Source organism: Seriola dumerili, unplaced genomic scaffold, assembly GCF_002260705.1.
Source record: "Seriola dumerili isolate Sdu_G_001 unplaced genomic scaffold, Sdu_1.0 BDQW01000331.1, whole genome shotgun sequence".
Lineage (NCBI taxonomy): Eukaryota > Metazoa > Chordata > Actinopteri > Carangiformes > Carangidae > Seriola > Seriola dumerili.
This window is the reverse complement of record NW_019174586.1, coordinates 10221556-10248896: the sequence shown is the minus strand read 5'-3', so window position 1 is coordinate 10248896 and position 27341 is coordinate 10221556. Positions and strand designations below refer to the sequence as shown.

The 27341-nt window shown below is 41.1% G+C and overlaps 1 protein-coding gene across 2 annotated transcripts; it reads right to left on the bottom strand.

Moving 5' to 3' along the window:
• LOC111232666 (protein transport protein Sec24B-like) lies at positions 1-26807 on the bottom strand. Of its 2 annotated transcripts, XM_022760284.1 has the most exons (24): positions 26560-26807; positions 25222-25905; positions 24744-24905; positions 22568-22699; positions 17608-17691; positions 16681-16844; positions 15711-15895; positions 15316-15418; positions 12803-12929; positions 12535-12644; positions 12116-12228; positions 11809-11927; positions 11043-11098; positions 10490-10696; positions 9691-9814; positions 9030-9188; positions 8525-8698; positions 7944-8054; positions 7237-7412; positions 6438-6575; positions 5546-5650; positions 4771-4863; positions 4064-4167; positions 1-1858 (listed from the first exon to the last, which is right to left on the bottom strand). In XM_022760284.1, exons 1-24 carry the CDS (start codon positions 26651-26653, stop codon positions 1744-1746), a joined length of 3639 nt encoding a protein of 1212 aa, XP_022616005.1. In that variant the 5' UTR covers positions 26654-26807; the 3' UTR covers positions 1-1743. The 2 variants fall into 2 exon arrangements, with proteins under 2 accessions (XP_022616005.1, XP_022616006.1); XM_022760285.1 differs by lacking the exon at positions 22568-22699.
• Between the last annotated feature and the right edge of the window lie 534 nt (positions 26808-27341).

Sequence of the window (27341 nt, the reverse complement as noted above, 5' to 3'; positions counted from 1 at the left end):
TGAAAAAAAAAAACAGCAGTTTGGAATAAAGATTTAAGACCAGTCTCTAATAAAAGATAAATAACTGAGGTTTGCCAAAAGGAAACAACAAAGCAGCAAAGATGCAGCGTCACCTCTGCAAACACATTTCAACAATTTCCAAGTCGTCTAAATTTATCCACACTCAACCAACTGCAGCATTTTTTACGTCTGTACCATCCTTTTTATACTTTGGCATGTGTGTCCTTTATTTTCTGTGAGAGCCGGTTTATAGTCTCTCAGAAGTAGTTCAGACATCAAAAGTGTTTACACCTGGTCTGAACTGCCACACTGGAGGGGCGGATCAATCAGGTATAAACTAGTAGAACCCGACCCTAATTGTTTACTGATGCAGTTAGGAGAGGTTCAGATTTTCAGTTAGTTTATACTGAAAAATACAGACAATTACTCTTTACCGAAAATAAATAAATAAAAAAATGAAATAAATGAGTGAATAAACTTGGTCAAAAAGTATTTTTAGTTGGGTCTTACAAAATGTGTAGTAGTCAGAAGATCAGAGTTGTGAGGTGGAGTAAGTTGCAGATGTTAATGGTAATGTGTCGAAACATTAGAGCAGTTAGTCAATATCCTGAAAAGTGACATGTTGTCTGAGAATGGGGAGCGACGTCGGCCCGTTTCAGCAGAAATTAATACCACTGACAAGTTTGTGGATGGAAAATGTGGGAACTTGAGATGCCTGACAGTAAATGTTACCAATGGAAAATAATTCTGTTTGAAACCACAAATGTCTGTTCATCAATGCCACCACCATATGAAAGAAGCAGAGTTCTGTTTTTGTTTTTTATTTAATAAGCTGTTTCATAAATTATCGCACATAAAAGATTCTTCTCAATAGTTACAAAGTGGATAGCAACTCGAGTTAGCGCCTGGAAAAAATAAAACAAATGAGAATAAGATTGTTGACAGTGGGGGGCTGTTTCTGAAGTTTGAGCTCGACAAAAACCAGTTCACAAAGCGGAGCGGAGAGAAGAGGGAGCGGAGCCGATGGCGTGGGGTTCAAACGTCCGACCACCGTTGAATCGTGTTTCCCGGTCGTCGTCGCCTTTCCTCGGGACTAGCAGCAAACAAAAACGGTGACATGCGTATTTTCAAAGCACATGCCGAAAAACAACAGAAGGAATTCTTGTTTCTGTTCTCCAGTGTATTCAAAAGTGTCTTAAAATCAAACCGAGGGAGTGAGGAAGGGAATAAATTATAAAATAAAAAAAAATTAAAAAAAAGAAGGACAGCACTAGCTACATGTGAGGCTCACGAAAACAAGTCAAACTAAAATGTACTGAAGTGGCATCTTCTTGGCTCGACTTTCTTTCCCCTTCTGTTCTCATGAGTGATGGATTTGACGGAGGGATAACCGGGGGCTTGACAGTAATTGAGTGGCAGCGAGGAGACGCTGGAGGAGCGTGTGACAAATCCTTCATTCATTTTTTCCTGTAAATCTTTATTCTTCTCCACAACGACTCCCCCTCCCCTCCTCCCCTTCTGATGGTCAAATCACAGCTGACCAATGAGCTTCGAGGGTTGATGTGTTTGATAAGACTGTTAAAAGGAAGGGGAGGTAACCCACCTCGCTAAAACTGGTCTGAGGAAGCGATGGTTGTCCGTCATTTGGCTAACGCTAATTTTCACTCTACGAGGCTGAAATCCTTCCTCACGCCAGGTCTGAGGATTCTAGCGGCCAGGGTTTCTCTCGCTGTGGATGGTGGCCTACTTGGACATTTGCAGCTGAACGTGCTGCAGGAATTCATGGTATGAAGAAGCAGACTCTGACCGATCCTCCACCATGTGCTGGAAGAAAGTGGATTTAACTGAGGCATCGTCCCTGCAGGAGAAGAAAAAAACAAAACAAAGACAAGCGTTAGAGCGATAGCAGAGCCTGGTTTGTAATTATGGATTCTATTAAAGGTGATTTTTATATACTACATATACAACACAATTCCTGAATTTTGGTTCTGATGTCAAAACAACAGCCAATTACTTTTTGTAATACACCGACTATGGATCAGTACCTCACACAACCCCACGTCAAATAACCCAAACTATTACTTTGCGTTAGCTCACAGGACGGGCTGATGGTACTGCACCTCAGCTGCACAGCACCCCCAAGAAAAGTTGGAGTGGTTTGACTTGTCACCTTGCTGCAGTGATGCACAGGTGCAGGTGGACTCCAGGGCCTCTGGGGCATCACTGTTGGGTGTGGCTGCAGGTGCAACTTCTGACCAACCAGACCCATCAGTGATCAGAGAGGAAGAGGTTTGAATGAGGTTTAAAGCCACAGCTCCTGTTGCATTTTCAACTTTGATTTATATTCTAATTTTAGATCAAGTCCCGTAACTCACCTCCCACCTTATCACATGCACTGTTTATTCACTGTTTCAGATCAGTCAGTCCATTTGTACTGACACCAATCCTCCTCCACAACAACACTGTGGAGTCAACATGTAGTTGAGCAACAATGCATCACCACAAAGGAGGAGGAGGAGGGGGTGGGGGAGAGAGAGAGAGAGAGAGAGAGAGAGAGAGAGAGAGAGAGAGAGAAAACAGAAACAATACAGAAACAATACCTTCCCTGTGGAAGCCTTTACCGCTGTCATCTGTGACCTCACTGCTTACTATGTGTTTACACTGGAAATAGTTTTCTGTCAACCTCAACCCCTGCTGGGAGAAGGTTTCAACTTTAACATGAAACCGGTCACACCCCGTTTCTGTTCAGTGCCAGGCGAGAACAGCTCGCTGGAAATGTGAGGACATTTTTTTCAGAAAACTGGCAAGAACAAGCTCTTCACTGTCAGATATCAGGGTGCAACAAATAAACTATGGGACATAACATCTCATTCTTTTTAGCCTGGTGGTGTAGATGCATTCTCTCTCTCTCTCTCTCTCTCCATATATATATATATATATATATATATATATATATATACATACACACACTCTATCTCTAACACACACAGTGTTTCCACCTTCCTGTCACCACCCCCTCATAAAGGGGCTGACTAGATATTAATTAATAGTTTACATTAAAGAAAATAAATGCCAAAAATATGGAAACATGTCTCAATTCAAGAAGCCGTCTTGCCAAACAGCCCAAAACTTTCTCAAATATATTCAGTTTCCCATCGTATAGAGAGAGAAGCAGCAAAAGCTCCTGTTAGAACATATTTTTTTTGTGGATTAATGAATTTAACCATCAAAACATTTACAAAATGAATATCCTTATTACTGCTTATCTCAAAGCCGCCATGTCCCAGCAATACCACTACAGTGTGATGTGACCTGTGACCTCTATACGCGGTGATTTGTGCTTCTAAATTGTTTACACCACAAATGATATTTTTACCTGATGGATATTTGAGTAGCTTGTCACAGTAACCTGACAGCATGTAATGTAAAACATTTTGGCTTTATATTTATTTTAGATGGGGTGAAGAACAAAGCGTGTGGTGTGGTAATCTCAGTGTCCTAAAAAATAAATAAACTAACAATAATAAGTATCTCTCCGCTCTCTCTACATAAACTGATTTCACAGCAGCAGGAAAAGTAACGTCAATGAAATGATCTAAAAAACACTCAGCTCCCAAATTTCTCTTCTTTCTAATGAACCAACAACAGGGCCTCTAACAGGCAAACCTCCTCACGTCTCTTGCAGCTACTACTATTGGTAATAGAGGAAGTGAAAATGATTTCAGTTGCAGTGATTTGATGTCGTTGCTGACAGAGAGAAGAAACCGCCTCCTTTTATAGGCAGGTTTCCATCCACCAGAGAGGACATACCAAAAAAAAAAAAGTTTTCCCAACTGGCTGAAATGGAAAAGTTGGTGTGTCGACAAAAGCAAAATGCAATTAAATGCAATGGACTTAACATAAATAATAAATAAATAAATCATGACGTACATGAAGCCCACCTCATGACCCTCTCACACTTTCTAAAATCCTGCATCTGGATATGAGAAGATGCGTTCAGTCACGCTGGACGCTGAGTGTTAATTAACGTCAGATGTTAATCCAGATGTGCGGCAGTGCTTACTTGACGACGTGTACTGTTGAGCTGAACGCTCTGTTGTCCTGCAGCCAGTCGAGGAACGCTCGCACTCTCTCGGAAAGAGGAGTCTCCAGCTCAGGAATGTGACTCTGAGAAAGAGACGAGAAGCACAACATCAACAACGCTGCTTTCACTGCAGCGTGTTTCAGATAGGAAACAGAAAACGTTGAGTTCCACAGTCATCTAGAAATACGCTTGTGGTTTGTGAGTAGGTGGCTCTGGGACGCAGTGACCTCTTAGTAGAAAAATAAAATAAACAGCATAAACAAGTGCTGACAGCTGCTGTTTGTTCTGTGTGTTGCCATCGCGGCCACAGTGCGGTGATGACAGAGCTTTCTAGGTAGCTGCACGGTTTGTTAAAAAGCTACACCAGCAAATCTGTTCTGCTGCACGAGTTATTTTTTAACAATGCAGACAGAACTGCAGTTGCTCCCTGACTGTCGAGTAAAGCTGTGACTCATTTCCAAGGGAACATGTACAATGCTGGATTGCATCATTCATGCAACAACTGGGCGGTGGATCTTTTTGTCCGCTCAAGACGTACAACAATACAGCCACTTCCCTAATCACAGTTAATTTCCTGACATGTTGGATGTGGACAAAACCTCCTCCCTGAACAGGCTGAATAAAAAGCATCATTTTTAATTTGCTCCTGCTGAATGGAAAGGTGCAGCTTCTTTTGTCTCACTGACCATGTTGGGGGGTATTGAAGCGTAGTTGGGGCAGCCCAGAACATCTCGTACAAACATCTCATTGCAGCATTTGCCGATCCACAGGTAAAACACCTGCAGACAGAAACAGAGCAGCGTCAGCACAGAGGATCACACTTTCCTGATCTTAAGTAAGGATCAATAAATTCATAAATAAATGCAGCTCTATGTGCAACAATCAAAGTTTATAGTAAGAGTTAAAGAATTAAAAACTGATGGACAGACAGATTTGAAGGATATGTTGTTTCCGGGACCTTTAGGAAACTGAATCAATCGTTTTTTTGTTTTGTTTTAGATGTTTCTCAGTTTCGACAATATCACAACCCACCCACACAACAGTATTTCAAATACCAACAGCAACTACAAACAGGGGTAAAACTGTTCATACCTGACAGTTAGGACTGATATTCACTGTCTTTGTATTGGATTCTTTCTTGTCAACAACTGGAATGATTCAGTTTCCCCTCTGTATTTTATTGGTTTGGGTGGAAACCCCCTTAAAATTAAATTATGTGACACTAAAATTCAGATTGGCAGTGGTGACGCAGCTGCTGTTGCTTTGTTCAGGCTCAAAACGAGAAAACACAAGAGTTTTCCCAATCCTTAACTTCTCCTTCTTATAGGCCAAAATGCACTAGCCTTTAATTTACTTCCAAAACTTGTAGCAAAAGATGAGAAAAAATATTCATGAGGAGAAATAAACTTCATGTCCTTTCTCTGTAGCGTGCTTTATGAATAAATAATACTGAAATCTTACATTTCCGCAGTCCATGAGGAAAGCTCCATCTCTGCTCACCCTCTCAGCGGACAGGTGGAGCAGGTGAGGTTGTGGAACCACTGTGTCGTTTAGATGCAGCGCCCCCTACAGGTCACAACAAAACCAGAGCAACAGATTAGGTTTTTATCTCTTGTTTTTTAAATATCAAAAGAAGAATCACTTCAATTAAAAACTATGTAAAAAGTAAGTAATATATGTGCAGTGAGAGTTGTTTTCCAGTTTCCATAGAAACTTAAATAATGCTCCAAAGGTTTACGATGTTCAATAGTTCACATGCAAATACCCAAGGTCTCCAAATAATTAAAAAATATATATGCTGAAGGCTTTCCCTTTTAATTATTTAAGTAACTCAAAAAGTGACAGTAACAAAAATATTGCGACCAATGTAACGGAGTATTTTTACTAAAGTATTTGTACTTGACTGTTTCCATTTTATGCTACTTTAGAAATATTGTACTACATTTATCTAATAACTATAGTTGCTATTTACTTTTCAGATTAAGATACATACAAAACAGCTCCACCTTTAACATGATAACATCATACATAATACTTAACATTATAATAATAACACATAGTAAATACATAGTAACCACAATGATAAATATGATAAACGACACTCTGAAAGCCATTCTGCACGATTCCTTCGATACTTCATTTACATGTTGCTGCTAATAATGTACTTTTATTTGAGTGAGGACTTTTACCTGTAATATTTATCGCTACTTTAACTTCAGTAAAAGATCTCAATCATTCCTCCACCACTGGTTATGACTGTTGTAAGTTCAACGCCTGTTCAACAGGGTGTATCCAGTCACTCCAACGTAACTGACTCATCATCCAAATACCACTTAGCTCAGTCTTGTCCTACCTGGTCTGACATGTTGTCCAGCCTGTACAGGTCAGGATGAACCATCCGCATCAGCTGCTGCAGCGGCTGCGTCTTGAACTCGCACATGGCAAAGACCCGCTCGTCCAGCCGCGTGCTGGTGCCCGTCCGCAGCGCTCTCTGGAGAGAAATGTTTTCAACACCGATTTATTTTTGTATTCATTCATTCAATTTTAAACTCCTAAAAACCTCTAAAGATCATAACACTGACAAATACTAATAAAGCAAATCCCTATATTCGAATAAAGGTGGATTAAACAGAGGCTGCATCAAATAAGAATAAAGGAGGAATCAAGATGATGACTGTTAATGGTTTATCATTTAATCGTCAAGAATAACAGTCCATAGATGATGTCATCTAATGTGATTTTCTTGTTTCCAGGTACGTTTTTATTTTCATTTGCTCCGTTAGGGACCATGAATGGTTTAGGGTGTGCACTAATCTGACCTTTAGGGGTTTTTGTCTCAGATGACACAAAGGGTGTGAGCTTGTGTCTGAACGTGAACACACCCTGGATGTATGAATGGATGATGAAGTTCTGGGTGGATGAATAGAGCCAGAGACTGTGTAGGAGTCCGTCTGACTGTAAGCTCAGCCTTTATTAGTGTGTGTGTGTGTAGATCATTTTGCACCTCAGGTAGAGGGAGTTTTCAGGGTGTGTAGTGATGATGTAAATGCAGTTCTAATTATATTTTAAGATGTGTCATGTAGCTGCAGAGGTTTGATTACTGTGCGTTCTTTTGTGTCTTTATGTGCCGATTCCTGTCAAAAAAGCCGCACCTGTTTGAGCAGAGCGAGGATGTAGAGAGGGAACAGGCACATGGAGGCGGGGACAACGAGGCCCGACTGCTGCAGGTTCGACACGTTGCTTTTGTAGGCGCTCACCAAGTCCACCACCGCGTTCACCAGGGCGTCCCGAGCATCCGACAGGCTGGATGATATCGACCGGTCGATGGCTGGAATGGGAAAGCAGAAAAGACGGGATGAAGAAGAGCAGTCCACCTCTGAAAAGGCATAAAATTCCTGCATCTCCTAAGCAGTTAACTGAACGCGATGCCTTTTGAAATGTTGCCATTCTTAACTAAACACTGTCATATTCTTTACACTGGTCATTTTCAAACCATACCAAAGAGTTTCAGATCTTTTCATCTACTTTTCCCCCCATGCAATAGCTTTAATCATTTGCGTGCATAAACTTGCTTGAGTTGTTTAACTCAACACAGCGAACCAAGTTTCCATTCAGTACATTCCTGTATGGAAATGAATGGGAACCAATGGGTAAGGCCTGAAACGTTACAGCATTGGTTTTCAACATTTTCTTCTGTTGCTTGATAATATGTTTAAAAATATCAATTTTATTTGCTCATTTTAAGTCGATCACAGTGAAGCAAAGGGAACATTAGTATAAGTATAAGTAAATACTTTCCAAGGCAAACTAACGTACTTAAAAATAATGTGACATTTAAGTGTTTCTGTTAGAGACTCACCCATGTTGGCCAGCAGACAAGTGATAGCTTGGACATCAGCCCCAGCGTACACGTCACTCAGCTGGTTGACCACTGGCAGACACAGAGTGTGAACTCGGATACGCCTCTTTCCTGTAGGAATGATCAGAGACAGTAAAACTGCAGTTTTTTTTTTTGTTTTTTTACTTGTTTGGAAATCAGAGAGAGAGAGAGGATTTAAGAGATTTAAGCAAAGAAAAAAACTTCACGGCATCACACTTACATTAGCTAAGTAGGTTAAATGAACTATTAAAAGCCATTTGCAAAAGGATTAGTATTTGACCAACTGTGGGTCATGTGTCAGCATCCAAATGTTTTTTAAAAACCTTTATTCATCAAATGGTGTTTTACTGTGGAATAAGCATTAGTAACTCTGCTCCACATGTTCAACCCAGGAAATCAGCCAGAATAACTACACGCTGCTCCTGCCGGCTGCTGCAACAGGTCAGCTTGTAAAAGTCTTAAATGGCACTCAGACGGATTGAAATAGTGAAGAATGTACTTTGGCCAGTGACCCGCAGACGTTCCCTCACAACGATCAAAGTGTGTGTGAGCTTGTGTACCTTTATTGGAGGTGTAGAGCAGAGCAGCCTGGAAGCAGGCCAGCGATGAGTCTGCCAGAGAGTCTTCGATTGACATCTGGACAGCGAAGGCAGAATCCGGGTTCACATTGGCCAGGGACAGCAGGTCGGTGGAGCGCACAAAGAAGTTACCGTGGAACGTGTGGATGGATAAACCTGAGGGCGAGCAGACAGGAGGGCAGGGACAACAATTAGGTTTGAAAGAGTTATGCAAAACAACTGCAGAGAAAAAAACAAACAAAACTGAAATGCAAAAGTACACCACATGTTCAGGTAAACAGATGCAAAGACAAAATATCACACAGCAGGTTGTGGAATCGCACAGATGTTTAACCCTGTTAAAAGGTAAGAGGCATCCAGGCAACCCAGTGTCAATAACAGCTGCCAACCAAATGTTACCTAATCTTAAGTGACACGATAAGTAACATCGTCATATGGGATAAAAAATGTCCGCAGGGACAGTGCGAGTGACCTCTGATCCAGTTACCTTTAGTGCATCGTATTCTCATAACCGCCTCGAAGCCGATCTTCCTGGTGAGGTAGCGCTCGAGATCTCCTTGGAACTTCTCCAGCTGTGCCGGGTTGTGGATGTAATGAAAGGAGGGGTAGTAAAAGATGCTGCCCGCCGAATACTTGGAGATACAAGCTGGAGAACAGGAGCAGGGAAAGAAGAAAGGTTTTCATTTAAAAGCTATAGAGGGGTACAAACTTTCCTAGTGGTTCTCAAAACAAAAATCTATCTCTTGAGTATCAAACATAAGCTTGATAGGAGACAAGAAGCTCCCTCTGAAAGACTGCAGATGTAGACATCGTAGATTCAAAGCTGTTACAATGGACTCCAGTAATAATCCTGAATCAATCTGTGCCACAGAGCAAGCGACCAGCTTTTAAAAACCACCTTTTAAACCGACAGTGATTGTTTGACACAGAAAAGAGAGAAGAATAGTAAAAGAAAGAAAACCTCAGGCTGATTCAATCATTAGTTTTTGATGCAGCCTGTCACAGTAACCACTAATTTTGACCTGTTTACCCATCCGTTAGATGTAAAGACATTTCACTCTGAATCAAAGTACTGGAATGACAGATAAACAGACCAGCTGACCAAAGAGTGGCTAAAGAGTGTGAATTTTGGACGTAGGCATTATTACCCAGTGAGGCGAGGTCAGCATACTGGGAGCTGAGCAAGAAAAGATCCACCCCAATCTGTTGTCCTGAGCAGTCCAGTGCGAGTTTCTTATAGAAGTCTGTGGCGGGGCCGAGATTCTGCACACCCTGGAAGATACAGACTTGTTACAAGAAAGTAGAGGAGGAAACCACCAGCACCAGATTTAGGAAGGGTGTTTTTGGACTGAAAATATCCACAAAGTGATTTATGATATCACTTGTACAAGGATGGAGACAGAGGGCGCATAATTTGGCTGATGAAGAGCCTCCCTTTTTTGTATATTTTCCAAAGCTTCCTTATTTTTATTTTTCAGCCTAAAAATCCTCCAGAAAACTCAGACTCTATTTTCTATGGAAAGTGATTGTCTGTTCTTTAAAAAGGACCTCTATTCTTAGTTCGTATTATTAATTTTTGGAAACCACGGCAGTAACTTCTTGGCAGGGTCTCTAAAGTGAAATGTGAGATCAAATTGTGATGTTGTGGCTGGTAATAACAGCGGGTTGTGCAAGGAATATAAATTTGGCAGTACTGAAAAATCCCAGGACAATAATTATAAATCCACACAGTAGGGGTGGGGGGTGGGGGGGCTGTGGAAGAGACATAATTTAGCTGTTTCTCATCTGTCATATGATTTGCTTTAGGAGTCATAAATCACAGGGAACAGGACACTACGATCATCAGCAGCACATACCAAATCCCAAAATTCAACCATCAAAAAATATTATATTACAACCACAATTAAGTGCCTTAAAACAGTAAAATATCTGCCCTCTCGCTCATACCTTACTACTCGAGCGCTGGTTGGGGTCTTCCCTTGATTGCAGCATACCAGCACCCAGCGTGGGCAGCTGGGTCTGGAAAACTGTGACGCGGCCCCCGGTGGGTGACATGAGCTTGAAGGCGGCCTGTAACGCTGGGCCGAGGGCGCTGTGGGTCTCCCTGCTCTGACTGAACATGGCCGGCAGCGAGGTCAGCAGGTCCTTCACCAACTGGAGGAGGAGGAGAAGGAGGGGGGGAGAAATTTAAATGACAAATAGGAAACTAATGGAGGTGGACACAAAGAAGTTTCATTAAATTCAAGACTTTATTTAAATGTAATGAGGAGAGGAGCGGGGAGAGAGTGAAACAAGGGCATGAACATGAGGAAGATGAAGGGAACAGAGGTGAGAATGGATGGATGGAGGACAGAGGGAGAGAGACGCAAGGGAAGGGAAGAGCAGGTGGAAGAAAGGAAACAATGAAGGGAACAGAAACAGGGATGTAAGAAAGAAAAGGAAATGATCAGGACAAGAGAGAAGAATCAAAGGAACTAAAATGAAGAGAAGAACAGTCTACCTCTTTGCTCTCCTTCAGGTTCACCATCAGACTGTCATGAGACGGTATGAACACATCTGCAAGAGAAAAACCGCGACACAAACCAAAGCAGAAAGTTTCACAAAATGTTCAGATCGTATGAAAATATGACACGTTCCCACTCCTACCACCTACTGATGGCAGGTAGAGCTGCTCTCTTCCAGTAGCACTTGACTGTGAGTAATTGAATTCATTTTAAACATCAGGATGCAATTTAAAGTCAAGGTGAGTGCTTCACCCTTTTTGCAAATTACATAGCAATAAATAAAACACAATTTCTCTATAGTTATTTTAACAATTCGACCAAGATTTAATCATTAAACTTATATGTGAACCATATAATCATGGAGATATATACGTGGAGATATGTGGATTCTAATCCTCTGGGGATATGAAGTCTTTTGGAGTTATGAAGTTAAAATCCTCCAAACCTCAGCTCCCAGTAAAATACTTACAATATAAATGTCATGTTCCACATCCACTGGTGGCAACTTGAGGTGAATTTATAGGCCTCTCTTAAGTTAGCGTCTTTTCTTATTGTAATTTAAAAATACTCTAATTAATTTGGAACATATTCTGGAAATGAATAGTATTAAATACTTTCTGTGATAAATCTATTAAGATTTCTTGAAAAATAATATTTATATCTGGAGACTGCTGCTACCCACTATCAGCAGTTAAAACAGCAAAGTTACTTTCCCTCCTGATGATGTGAAATCTAAATCCTGATTCCTGTTACCAGACGTACCGTCTATATCAGACACCACCAGCATTTGTGGCTGGGACAGTCCCTCCTGGAGGTTGTAGAAGTGGATGGTGCTGTCGAAGGTGAGGAAGCCCACCCTGGTGCGTGTGTCCCCCGGCAACCTGAAGCACAACAACTACCTTTTGTCAGAACTGGTTTAGATAGAAAGAAAAGTATTCCAGAGAAAAGGCTGTGACAGCTGTTTACAACATCTGCTTATATTAGAGAGTGTAGACAATTTAAATTTCTTTACTTGTGCTTTACTGCAAGAATCAACCAGCGACATTATAAATATATCAACAGGACTCACTTATCCAGGTTATCAAGAAGTGATTCACAGAGATACTTCAGGTAGCCTGCCTCCACTGCATTGTGAGACACATCGAGGACAAACAGGTAGACCGCCGGCTGAGGAGGTCGCAACTGGCAGAACAAAAACACATCATCAGTGGGGATGTAATGAACTTGATACGTTCTTAAAAAGAGCTGACTGGATGTGAAAAGGCACGAGTTAATTTCATTATTAATTCAGTAAAGCGTCGCCTCACACTCTCTTTTGTCTGTTAAAGTTCATGCAGTGTGCACACACTAGCCTTCAGATGCTGTAGCAGCAAGACAAGACTGCCCTCTAGTGGACAAACTTTCACACTACATGGAAATTCATAACTGCACAACAAACATTATACAATAAAAATTCACTATTCTACAAGAAGGACAGACGTAGCTTACCATGTAGTCTGAGGAGGCGATGAACTCCACAGTGGAGTTCTGAACCTCGGGTCTTTTGTGGGGCTCGCCGTACGACCTGGTGACTGGGTTGTACATAAACTCGTCTGGAACTGAACAAGAAAGAATAAAAGCGAGTGAAACATCTGCAAAATTATGCAGAACACAAAGTGATATTACATTAATAAACATATAGGACAGGACAGAGCAGCTGAAAACAGAACATGAGGCAGAAGAAGATGTAGAGAATAACTTCTGACTGGACTCCTACCATCATTGACCCGGTAACAGAGGTTACACTTCCACCTGCGCTGGTCCAGGAAGGTGACAAAGGGATTGATGTAGGTGCGACAGGAGCGACAGCGCACTATTGTGTTCGAAGTGATCACCGGTAATTGCTGCAGAGAAGAAAAAAAAATCCAAATGTGGCTTGTGAGATGAGTGTTTCAAATGGTAAATGGACTGCACTTAGTGTAGTGGTTTCCTAGTCTTAAAGACTATACAGCGCATTCATACATCACACCCACACTCAAACTGATCGAACAGCCATCAGGGGGCACGGATCAAACCACCAACCTTCTGATTAGCAGATGACCCGCTGTACCTCCTGAACCATAGCCGCCATTTTTTCCTCTAAATTTTACATTTTCGTTCCACTTTCAATCATGACCTTTTCCAAACATTCCACTATTCATGACTCAACAAACGACTGAAGAGAAGCTTTGTTTGTTTCTTAGAGAATGTGATTGAACAAATCTTTGCAGCTGCAGTCTTTGTGTGACCCACTCCCCCGTCCGTCTCTTATGATTCTAGGATTGCGTGATTGTACCAGGATCGCCGTAAATCCTCTACACTTTAACTTAGAACCTATTAATTATGTAGTTATTCTTCAGTTCACACGAAAGCTGCACTGTCTATTGTTGGACTAATTGTTTTCTCTTGCAATTTAACAAACACTAGAGGTGAAATGATTCGTCAGTTAATCGCTTAGTCAGTCAACAGAAAATTAACTGGCAACTATTTTGAAAATCCATTCATCGTTACAGTCATTTCACAAGCAGAAAGAATTTGTTGATTCAAAGTTTGAAATTTATCTTTTTTATATCATTCTTAATTGAATATCTTTGGATTCTTCATTTGTTGGACAAAGTCAGAAGTTGTATTTTGAGCTGAAATTTGCATTTTTATTATTATATTGCATATTTATTACTTTCTGACATTGAACAGACCAAACAATTGAGAAAATTATCATTTGTTACACCCTTGGCAAGGACGCTCTGATGCCGACGTGAGCTCAGTATCTGCTTGAAAAATGAAGCAAAGCAGATTCATAACTGCCTTTATTTTTTTTTCAAAAACGAATTCTCAGCGGTTCCAGGATTTAGAGGTGACTCTGGTAGAAGTGTGTGAGGAGAACGAATGTCTGTTTTACATTTCAAAAACAAATGATCACAACAGCAGAGTTGTGCTGTGTGAAATTGGCAAGTGTAGTAGTGTGAAGCACGTGGTGACTGTGAAACCTGTATCCATGGTGTTACAGAGAAAGCAGTAGCGCCTGGGAATTGGCAACTGTTGCATAACCTGAACATGGTTCCAAGGTTGTTGAGCTGTTTTACTACATGAATACGAATTAAAGCGTTTCTCAAGGTCTTATTTTTGTTCAGCGAGTCCCTTACAAATGGCTTTAAAATGTACTTGTCCCTTTCCCAGTTTTCTCCAGGCTGCTCCACTGTTAGAACAGCCAGAATACGTCCAACAGGCTGCAGTTGTTGCTGCGAATAAAGTTTCCAGCCACTTCCGAGCTTTGGCCAGCGTTTGGCTCCTATCGCTGTTTTTCACGTGGTATCAGTGCATCGCTGTTCTTCGTCAGCTCGCTCTCTGACACCACGTGACCTAACACTTCTATAAATACACTCACGACAATCTTCCTTCATCTTATCATCGTCCTCCTGTACTGCTGTCACTGCAGCTGCAAACGCTCTACAGAAGACTCCTAACTGTCTCAGTATGTTGTGAGCAAAGAAAGCAAAAGAAAAGAGCAATAATCCACAACTTTCACAAGCTGAAAGCAAAATACAGTGAAATATAAAATATACATTCATGGGCTACAGACTTTTTTCAGACAATCCAATGGGTTTTAAATTGTTTATTGGCTTAAGAAGTGAGTGACTTTTCTGAACTAATAAAGAAACAATAAATTTGAAGATATGGTTTCCACTGGACAGCATTGGTATACGAATATTAATTTAATCAAAACCTGTGGAGGGATCCTTATTTTGTGTTGTACACTGCACAAACAGTGTAACGAGGAAGAAGAAGTGAAAAGAACTGCAGCCTACAATGACGGTTTTTAATCTCAGCGTGTTGGGTACCACACCAGACTAACGTCAGCTATCACCAAACCTCTCACCACAAATCAGGGGAAAAAAAAAAAAAGAAGTTCTGCAAAACTTTACAATGCAACTGCTATAAGTAAGAGCAGCAACAGTGATGTTAGTGTCCTGAGTTTTCCTAACACAATTTATATGATAAGATTATAAGATTTTTTTTTTTTTCTTTTAGAAAAAACAGAAAACTCTTCTCACAAACAAAATGGTAGAAGTTAAAGAAAAGTTAAAGCTCCAATTCAAAAACTTTATTCCTGGCTGTCAAAAAGCCCTATTGGTCACCACCCTACAAAAACATTTGAAGCTAATTTATCTCTGAGACAGCAAAATCTATCTGAGACAAAAGCTTTATGTCTGAATGTTTCACTTTGTTGAGCTTTTTATAGTTGGCTCATACCTGTAAGTCTCTGAAGGGGTGAAGGAGAAGGCCCAGAGGGAGCCTGGCCTTGTTGAGTAAAGCCTGGGTCTGGGGGATGCTAGTCAGTGTACACCTGAAGGTCCTGATCAGCAGAGACACAAGAGAGAAAGAGTGGGTTAGATAACACATCTACAGATTAGACATATCCTGCTTTGCATTTCATCAAGTCTTTGAATTATAATGTGCACTCACTGCGTTCACTTCCCTGGCTTTTACATCTTTTCAGTTTTGCCTTATTTTACCCACAAGTTGCTTGGGTAGATAACAAGACTTTATTTGGTAATCGAACGGTTAACTTAACTGCTAAATTTCATGCTTTAATCGCAGTTGTAGCCTTAGCTAAGATTAGTCAAGATCCCCTACACTTTACTTACTGTGGACTGCAATTGACCTTCCTGAGGTCAGGGCTGAGGTTGGGTTCAGGGGCCTCCAAGGGCCTGGGGGGCAGCAGGTTCCTCTCCTGCAGAAGGTTGACCGGCCTCAGGGCCTCCACCTCCAGCTCTGGCACCCCGCTCAGTCCCCCCAGGGCCGCAGACAGCTGGGACAGGTTCGGAAACGGCTGAATAAGAGGGAGGGCAGAAGGAGAAATAATACGTTTATACCCTTGTGATCAATCCAGCCTGGTGTGGCAATACAACAAGAACACTTCTACTTCTGCAAGAGAAGACAAGAAATTCAACTATCAGCCTAACTTACTGCCAAACTGCAATAAAGATCAGTGAGAGAAAGCTTCAATAACTTCATTAATAGTTGTTAAAAGATAAAACTGGCATTGATTTGTTGAAACTTTTGTTTATAATGAACAAAAAAAAAAAACAGCAGCTTCATCCTCATCCTTAAACTTGCAAATGCTGTACTGATATTTTTGGCCACTTGGGGGCAGTATAAACAGGTTTTGAACACAACATTTGCATATCATCACCTTTTAAAATGATTTGTCACCAAATTTGTCACCAAACAGTTGCATATTTACAAATCCAGCTACAAAGCAACATTATCACTCAATTACAGTCATACTTCTGGACACCTGGCAAGTTTAAGTTCAATAGTCACTCTCTTTTAGCTGTTTTTGGTCTCTACCAAGTGCTATGGAAAAGATCTGGCTCTTCAGCTGCTGAATGTTCCACTATGATCACCAGCTAGTCTCTAACTGTGCCTGTCTGCTGTTTAGTGCAGGAAGCATACAGTGGGATTTGACTACTTTTTTTCTCTGAAAACAGCTGTGGCAAACAAATAAAAAATATCTGACAGAGATATGGATCCAGGCTGGTATAACTGCTTGTCATTAAATGAATCCACAATAAGAAATCACCAGTCAACACTTCTCAGGAACTGTGGCCTCACCTGGGAGTACTGCTGGTAGCTTGACTGGCCGTACAGGTCGTGAGTTGGGGAAGAGTCACTGTGGGAGGCCGGTCCCTGCCGATAGGCTGGCTGCATGCTGGGGTAACCATAGCTACCGTAGGACTGAGCCTGGTTGGTCATGTCATTAGAAGGTGGCATAGAATCTGAGGAGGACAAAGAGGTCAGCATTAAAGTAATGTGATGTATATTTGAAACACACAAGTGGTTTTCAGTGTTAGTATAATTACAAAAGTGCAAAGATGCAGTTTGAATACATGATATTTATGTGGAAATATGCATGTGTGTGACACCTTTGCTTCATAGGCTTTTGCATAAGTTGAGAAGTGGATGACTTTCTCCACACCTCCTCCACATGCTTAACTTGCTACAACATGTTTTAAATTAATTTCAAAGTAGAAAAACATATAATTATATTGATCCAAACAACTTTCAGACACTCCCTGATTGTTTAGTTTCACTTTCAATCAACCTGCTGTGTCAATTTGTTTTTGATTTTCTGTTTCGGAAACACTGAGTAACACTGTTTGACGACCATTACGATTTTTGGGTGTATTTATCACCGAAGTCAAACCCTGTCTGCAAAATGCAAATCAAATTTAATTCAAGAAGTATTTCAAATTGATGCCCGAAACAGGGAGCACATTATCAGCTGTGTTAGGGGAGTATTAAAGTGTTGTGCAGACTTTCTTCTAAACTCTTACAATATAAGTTATAAATAGATATTGTCACGGAACCCTTGCACTCACTGTGAATTACTTTCAATAAAAGCAGCAGGTCAATGCCAAAACTAATAAAACTATCAACTCACAGGGGCAGCAGGCCTTGCTAAGCGCTTTGTGATGTGATTGATTTGTGTATATGCCTATTATTTAGATGTACAGTAATATGTTTATGATGAAGATATACCTGGATAGTTGCCTCCTTCGAGGGAATCATAGCTGTTGGGCACCGGAGAGGCACTGCCAGTGGTGGAGGAGGAAGTGTCACCACCTGGGAGAGGAGAGAGAAAGAATGACACACATTAAGAATTAAAAACTGAAATTACAAACAAAAGACTGGATGAGAGAACTGGAAGAGTAAAGAATGAATTAAATATAGATAAACAAGGACCCAGAGGGATAGCTAAATAAAAAGTACAACCAAAAGGACAACTAAAAAAAAAGCTAAAAATAAAAAGTAAGAGAGACAAAGGAGCGAAAGAAAGGCTGAAAGATAAAATAGGAAGATTAAAAAGAGAATGGAGGACAGCAGCTGTAAATGTAGTCAATAAGGAAGAGGGAAGGAAGGATGGTCAAGATAAAAATGAAAGAAGAGGAGGGAAAGAGGGAGAAGAACAAAAAGATGAAACATTAACGAGAATGAAAAGGAGCTTTTTTTTTTGTTTGGCCATGAAGTGTGCTGTGCTTGGACTCCCTCTGGGCTCAGAGAAGAAGAGAGGGAAAGAGCAGGCAGAGTGAATACAGGGAAGAAAACACGATGAAAGGACGCCGCAGCCTCTGAGGACAGAAAATATGGTGGCAGCCGAGATAAAATATGGAGGATAGCTACATGAGAATAGCCAAAGATTATAAACATTATGGTATCAACTCTCGATTTCTGTCTCTCAGTCCTTGATTCACTGTTACTTACTTTAGTTTCCATCTCATTTCCCCCATAGTCTACGATACACACAGTTTCTCCCTCGGTATTCTCTACCACACAATTCATAATGTTTTTTTTTTTGTTTTTTTTTAAACTCATGACTTTGGAAGGAAAAATGCCAGAAAAAGGTTTGGAGGAAGAAGAAGACTGACCAGCTGATGTAAACAATGCAGGTGTTAAAGACACTTGCTAGGAAGGAAATGGAAACACATTTGTTTGACCTCAAGGATGCATGTTGGTGAGTATCACTGAGGTGTTTGTTCACAACAGTGCATGAGGAAGTCCTGCATTAAAAATCTTACTGAAGTAAAAGTATAAAAAGGACCATCAGCAGAATGCACTTAAAGCATCATATTAAGCGTTCATGCAGTAAAGTATATGACATTATTAGATTAATACTGATGCATCACTGTGTCAGCAGCATTTTTCAACTGCTTTATATACAGTTAGGTAGTTAAGTCCAGTGGTTGCCGCCCTAACTGCAGCTTCTTTTTATTTTCACCCACTTTTCTTCAAACAGCTTCATGACTTTTACCCTTAGTTAGTGATTTCATACATTTCCCAGAAGGCCTTGCAACAGCTCAGAGAGACTGAGGCAAGAAATTGAAGCAGTGCAGCAGCAGCCATTACTCAGATCTCAGAAACTCAATAAGTCTAGTCGATACAGTATAATGGTGGCTTATGGTGCATTCCATTAAACCCTTACACCCCCGGTTCAAGTCCAGCCTTCATTCCATGTCATCCCACTATCTCTGCCCTCGCATTTCCTGTCTCATTTACCACTGTACCTTCTGAGTCAAAGGCAAAATGTAAATCTTGTAGATGCAAGGCATTATGATCTATTGCAGCCACTGTTTTTCCTCTCGTGTGCAATAATGAATAGGATTTCCAACAGGATTACAAGGGTAGAATATTTCAATGAACACGTTAATGCATGAGGGCCAAAAGGAGGGATCAACAGCAGCAAACCAAGACATGACAGGCCTGTGGCAGAGAGCTCATTGGACAGGAGTGGATCCAATTATCGCCGACTAAATCAGACCAGCAGACTACTGGATTATCTGCTCTAGAAGAGGAGGAGGAGGAGGAGGACACCAGGACAGCTAAGCCCTCTTCCTCCTTCTCCAAGATTCTTCTGACACGTCCTCCTCTTCCTTTGTTCTGTCAGTTCATAGAACAATAAAGAGGATACTATCAAGTGTAAAACAAACCCATTCATTGTTAGCGTTGCCCATGCTGCAACTTCTTCTGCAGTTTTTGATTTCCTTTTTCTTCTAACCCTCATCAGCTGGTTTCAAGATCTTTAGTCACAAGCCCTTCACTTGGCTTGCCCCCAGGCTGTTGCCACTCCTCGTTACTGATAATTAAAGCTCCATTCACACTGTGGTCGACAGTGTCCTCTTTCTAATCTGTTTCTCACTAGTGACACTGATCTGATTATCTACGGTCTCTGTCAACAGTGAAAAAGGGTGCTGCAGGGAGCCCTTCAGTTTTCACCAGGAATACATAGATATCATGTGTGTTACAAAATGCAACATGTGTTTAACTAATGAGCTCAGACTGGGCACAGCACTGCTTTGATAACAAGTGCATTTGATGTCATTCACTTGAGACACCACTCAGCATTTTGGCACCAGTGCCAGGATGACTCAGCAGGTTTGGCAAAAACACAACAAGGCACAGCAAAGAAATCAAAATGCTGTTATGTGTCTTGAATTGAAGTGTTCAACTCAAAACTAGCAGGGAAGATGTAATGTCTTAATATAAAGAAAGTGCAGTTCACACTTTTAGCAGTTAAGGTTTACAGCTCTAAGTGTAACTGGAATATATCATAAGGTTATAATTGTGTATTTACAATCGGACTTGCAGATGCTTTTTTGAAATGTGACTAAATGTATAATCTATTTTTGGGAATATCTGTGTGTCTATTTTTAATGCCCATGAATTTGTCTGTCTATAAACTGTATATGTTTATTTTTGTACAAAGGTCTTTCTCTAAAAAGAGATCCCAATCTCAATTAGACTACCTGTTTAAAAAAGGATTTAATAATAATAATAATAATGATAATATAGCTTCTCCTTCTTTCTTGATTAACTTTTTTATTTTAAGTTAGTAAATTGAAACGAATAAATCCGATCCGCTCTACTTAGGAGCGTCATGTTTAATTGCCATTGTTGCCCATGTGGACAGGGTGATAATGACATCCTGCTGACGTGATCATATTGTCTTATTTTTACACAATTCTGCTGTTCAATTAATAATTCCAAGCAAATTGTATTTATTAATTATTATTAAAGGTTTTGTTTTACAGATTTGAAGAGTTTTGTCTGATGTAATGCACAACTGTGGAACATAAGTTGATCATTTAAATGTAATGTTCATATTCATTTGTCTTATTAATAAGAAAAAAAAAAGATTTGGATCAATCGCATGACATCCAGAAATCAACAACAAAGACCTCTGTAAGACCGAGCAACACCACTGAGAATTGGGGAGATCATGAGGGGAAAGCTGAACGCTAAAACAAGCCTCTCTTTTAATTAAGTGATGTGCTAATGAGTGCTGGGTAGCTGACAAAATCTTCGCCCGTGCTCGCTCATGGGGAGTGAGCGAGTCAGCAAACACATACACAGAGAGCCTGCACCCGGCGGCAGAGGAGTGGCTATATTTAAAAACTTGTTAACCTCTGGCTGATGACACAGCTCCTGAGGGATAGTCATCCGCAGAACACCTGAGTGGTACATAACATGCGTATGTGTGAGACAGAGTGAGCAGAGTACAGTATTATGTCAGCCACAAATTTAAGAAGTAGAGGTTACTTTCTCCATTTCAGTTACTATTGAATCTATGAAGTTAGTAACGTTTATGTAAGATGATTTAAAGTCATCTAATTTATCTTAAAGCAATGCAAGTAAGATTAATGGGGATTTTTATAATAAATAAGAATCACTCTTCACTCCTAAGCAACAAAGACAGACAATATATTAAAAGCCTTCTTTTAGTCAAGCATATTGGTAAAGTGCCAACAAGCTATTGCCAACAGGGTCTTCCTCAGGCCAAATAAACAATTAAATCATTTAGCCCATTATGTCTGAAAACTCTGAAATATGCCTATAACAATTCCACTGGGCCCAAATTTGCCTTTTTGTTCAACAGTCTGAAACACTAAACCAATGCAAAATTATAAAAGCATAAAAAGCTTGCAAAGCAAATAAAGTTTACTATACAACAGAAGCAGCTTATCCTCACTGTCGAGAAGATGAAACCAAGAGATGTTTTGTATTTCTGCTTCATAAATGACTTAAATGATTAATTATACGTAAAATGCTGCAGATTAATTTTCTGTTATTTGCAAACTGAATCATTTCAGCAGCAAACACCTTATAAGAAAATGTTTTTCATAAGACTTACTGAGCTCAATATTCCAATATCAAATCTATTTCCAACTCATATCCAAGGGCATGAGGTCGGCTACTTCTATCTGAGCTCTATAGCTGGAGGAAGGCTGAAAGAAAGAACACAACGTGATTGATTTTTTTTTTTTTTTTTTTCCCACCAGCAGCCACAGTTGGACGGCTGTTGGTAATTGGAGGTGCACTTCAGACGGATGATCATATCCCAATGATTACTAAGTGAAAGCGAGCTAGACAGCATGCAAGGATGAAAGCATCCACTGCATGACAATTAGAAAAGCAGAACATGGCTGAAGGCTTTAAAGACAGACCGAAAAGCTAACCTACTTACCTGTTTATCTTTCTGAGAAATAAAAAATTCATGTCAGTCAGTCAATGATAGAGCAACAGAGCAGGGTTTAAAAGATGAATTCAACATTTAGAACGAGCACTGATATCCGTGAAGGGGAAAGATGGTGAACAACAGGTGAACTTTGGAAGGCTGTTGTTGAGGAGGCAGCAGGAAGGGGAGGGAAAATCTGATTAGCCTATTAGAGAGGGGAAGGTACGGATGATGGGTGGCAAACTGATTGAGAGAGTTGGGACGTGGAGCTGAAGTGACAGTTGTCAGACACAGAACAGGAGAGCGGTAGCGATCAAAAGTGATGTTGCATGAATGGGAGGTGGAAACGCACAAATGGGTAAAGGTGACGGGTAGAGTTATGTTTTTAAAGAAAGATTAGGGGCATGGCAAGGTGTAAGACATAACTGAAGGGAGTTTTGAAGAAGCAGTACAAGAGGGGGTATGGGGGAGGTAAAAGCTAAAGCAGACCTGCTTCCTCATCCTCATCCTCCTCCTCATCATCATCATCAGAGCTGGATGACGAGGGAGCTGTTGCTGGGCCTGAGGTGGCGGCAGAGGCAGAGCTAGCTCCACTATTAGCAACATATCCATACTGCATGCCTGTTGGAAGGGGGGAGTCGGAGAGGTACATAAGAAAACTGTCAAGACTGGGTGATCGACAGAAGACAGGACGGCGGTGATCATGCAGTACACTTCATTCCAATTGATTTGTGTAAATGTTGTGTGTCTAAGTGTGTGTGGTGTGTTGAACTTGATCACTGATCAAAGTAGCTGGCGCGTTGCCCATTTTCTCAGACAGACCACACAGAGGACAGCACTGATAATCTTTGTTGTCTGTGCGTAACACTTACAAACCCCAAAATTTAAACAGGCCAAGATGTTTTGATATTTTTTGGCAATGAAAGAAGAATTAGTTTCACAATCAGGAATGTTGCTTAGGCGTGTTTTCACATTAACTCTGTATCAAAGCCTACACGTAAAACCAGTAAAATTTTAGGAGGCCAAGTGAGAAGCCGGTACAAAAATGTCCAACGGAGACAAACTAACAACTTAAGGCTTACATGTGCACACAGTTAGGTCTCGCGTGTTCATCAGATATTTCTAGATGTGTCAATGATTGGAGCACTTGCAGATTTGTCATTTCCTGTGGGACTTTATTTCCCTCAGTGCTGTTTTCACAGGCAGAGGTTACTCCCAGCCTGTGGATTACTCAACGAGCTCCACCAAATTTTTTGTTCCCTAACATCTTGCAACTTCACAAATATTACTCTAATGTTTCACAGTGTAACAAAAATGCTGCAAATGACATCACAATAATTTGCCACAATAATTATAAATGCTGCATTCAGTGTTACCAACCCAGATAAGAATAATTTAATCACTTTATTTCACACTAATTCACCACTTGAAATAATTGTGAAAACCAAGCAGGCCTTTTAATACATGCCTATTATTTAGGTGTGTCCTTTGTTTGTGCTGCTGTTCTCTTGCTATTGTATTACATGTTTTCTGTAGTCTGAGGCTATCATCACTGGGACAGAGGAAAGTGATTTAGACACATTTTACTGGCAACACAGAGTGAAACATCTGCAAAAACGTTGGGGTTCTTGGCCTAGTTACGTTTCGGTTTCTCCCTACATGGAGAGACTATGCAAAGCTTCGATAGGCTATTTGCTTTGCAACCCAAATAATGATTAAATGCAAGTGAAGCTGGTGCAAGAGTCCTTTGGTCTGAACCTGCTCAAGAAGGTAACAGTGAAAAAATTCACCAGTCAGAACCAAAGTAAACCAGCAGCTTACTGGTAGGAGGTGAGTTCCAACCTGAAACCCTTAAATTTGTATAAAGGCTCACACCTGCACATTTGAAAGTGTGTATGAGTATATGTGTGTGTGTGTGTGTGTGTGTGTGTGTGTGTGTGTGTTTTTGTGTTTGTAAGAGACATTTCCAAAGTGCAGCTGTGGTTATGTAAACCATACAAACACGCATCTGCACTGTAGACTTCAAGCAGGATTTCAAACATTCAACCTGTACATTGGCTCAGTGAAGAATTTACACTAGACAAAAAACCAGACCACTGGGCACAGAAAAACCAAAAGCTGTCATTTCACTCTATAATGAACTTATGTTCAAACACCAAAGTAAAGCAGGTCAGAACAAAAGTTTTCACTTCATGACATTTTTCAAGTATGTAGATCAATTAAAAGGAAATCTTCTCAAACTAATGCACTAGTGTGGAGTTCCTTCCCCAGGTTATGAAACCAAAAACAGGAAACTGACATACGTATGTATTAATGTTGACGTTTCAACATAAAAAGGGTTTTCTGTGCCAACCTTTAACAAAAATCACAAAAGAGAACTTTAAACTATCTTATACCTGGTAGGTAATTGCATAATAGCAGTTTGTCAACTTCCATCTTTATACATACAGAAACATAAATACAAAAAGCATATCACTAATATTCCATATCTAAAACACTCCACACTTTCTAAGCTGTTGTTCATCAGTACAAACAGTCTGAAAGAAGAGCAGTACTGATGCTGAGGCACATTTCTTAAGTTACTCCCTTGTGAAGCCCTGGAAAACCTACTGAAATGTTTTCTATTAGAAACTTAAAAAAACAAACATCTGAATCTAACAACTACCTTGGTGGCGGCCCGGCGAGGAATGAACTGAAGTGGAGGGGGTTCCTGAGGGCAGCCGTTCTCCATCTGGACCACCAGTGCTATGAGTGAGCCTGCCGTAGGAGTCATAGCTCTGAGGTGCCTTGTGGCTTTGGTGATAGTGTTGGTGGACTGTGGTCTGAGCTGCAGCAAAAATAGGGAATAATACAGGAACATAAAAAAAGGTAGGAAGTTTCCAACAGGAGAATGGTGTTTCTCTAACTAAACATCTAAAAACTACAAATAGAATTTAAAAGGATTAAATATCTGTCAATCAAATGTCCATTAAAAATGACAGGCTGCTTCTCTTCTCAACTCTACAACTAACTTTCTAGGAATTCTGAATGTTTACTTTTAGATTCACAAATATCTGATCCATCCATATAGTGTCAAGGAAAAATGTCTCACTTTCCAGCAAGCAGCTGATCAGCCTCAGCACAACACAAACAGTCACACATACCTGTACTTCCTTGACCATTGACCGCTGGCACCATCTGACTGGGAGGACCCCCGCCATACCCGGGCTGCACTGGTGTCGTGGAGGCTGGCTGAGAGGTGCTGTACTGGTGAAGGGGTGCACCCATCTGGATGGGCATGACTCCAGGCGTGGAGGTGCTCTGCGAGGAACTCAGGGTGCCATACTGGCTACTTCCTGGCGCTGATGGGTATGAAACAATGGGGTAGAGGGGAGCTCCAGGACCGCTGGCTGGCGCAGGAACCAAACTGGGATGCTGCTGCTGTGCTGGGGGAGCATGGTACGACTGCTGTCCATAATAGGATCCTGGAGTGGCATAGGGTGGATGCTGCTGTTGCTGCTGCTGGAATGGCTGTTGTTGGTTGTACTGGGTGTTTGGCGGTGGAGGTGCTGAAGAAGGGAGGGTGGCGTATGGCTGAGAAGGAGGGGCAGAGCTCGGGGGAGCACTGTATAGAGAGGGTGCTACATGATGCTGAGGGAGGTGGTGGTGCTGCTGCTGCTGCTGATGGTTGTTCTGGTAGTAGTTAGCACTGTGGGCACTGTTCGTAATGGGCGCTTTGTTTGGAACAGGAGTGGAGTGGGCAGGGATGGTGGGGTAGCTCTGTTGTTGAGGTGGGGCTCCATAGTAGCCTGTAGGTGGATACATGGATGGGTATGTCTGTGCTGGACCTGGGAAGAGGGAGGAAGCAGTTAAATACAAGTTCAATAAGCTCAGTGTCAAATATTTCTGTCCTACTTCCTCCCATCTTAGTCAAGCCAGTAGGACAAAGCTCATAAATAAAATACTGAACGAAGATTATCATTAACTACAAGCAACAAGCTTCATCAGCAGCTGTTACCTCAGCAGTGGGGGTTAAAACCAGTTAGCTCTCTACTGAATATGCATCCCTTACAGCAACAACAGTCATAAATAAAACCCGATTATTTCAGTGTAAAATAAATTGGGAGGTGGTATAGTAGAGCTTCAGTATAAAATGAACGCTATGAAATGATGGTGCGCAATCTGTCACACAGCTATTATCATGCTAACACTTTGCGTTCGCTTGGTAGCTAACGTTAGCAGCTATCTCTCTGAGGTTTCAGTCTCTAGGTCAGCTCTTAAGTTAGCTAGCGTTAGCAACTGATTAGCTTTGGGTGAAAGACTTTTTTGGCGATTTTACACGTCGACCTAATTTATACATAATGTCACTGTTATAATTAATACCAGAGGGCAGTTGTTTAAAAAATTAAAAACTCAGCGCAGCGGCAAATTATCTGGCATCACAGAGCGTTAGCATGCTAACACTAGCGGTCTGGCTAATCGCATCACCCGGCCTGTGTTACCATTCTGATAGGGGGGCGCAGCTCCACCGTTCGGTGTTGAGTTCTGGTTGTAGCTGACGGAGCTGCTCAGGTTAGTGGAATCCGGCGCAGACATCTCTCTGTCCTCCCGTCCTTATTCCCACTGATACACGGGTGAGTAAATACACATTAGCGTCACTGTCCCAAAGCCTGGTCCACCCCCTCAGAAATGCAGTATATTGGCTGCTGCTGGTCAGTGAGGACCCGGGCAGCCTGGCCAGGTTCGCTCGGCTGAGAGATGAAGCTTCCAGTCTGGAGGTTGAGAGGAGCTTTACTGACTCCTGTGGCTGTGGTCCTATCGCTCCCCCCTGTGGATTTCTACTGCAATTATTCGCTGCTTGGACCCCGGTACGAAATTCAGTTCGCCCGAACTAAGGTCGATCATTACTCTGTCCAGTCAAAAAGTTTGGTAATGACTGATTAAGATCGGCGCGACTTATTACAAAAATATAAATTTGTAATAATTCCACCCCAGATGGCCTAAGTCCTGCTTCATCTAAAATTCAATTGCAATTCATACAGTATTGAAATGATCTCGAACTGCTTACTTACCCAATAATTTGCCCTTATTATTTATAACACACGTCTATTTGACAATTTGTATATTATGCATATTACATATAGCTATTCCTTACAACTACTATGAAATGACGTGTGCATGTCGTAGTGCAGGGGAATAGTAGAACTAACTTTCCCGGGGCCAACATGCTGTGGGGCCTCAAGAAGCCCAGGATTGGACGTTTGTTTGTTTTTTGCTACAATTT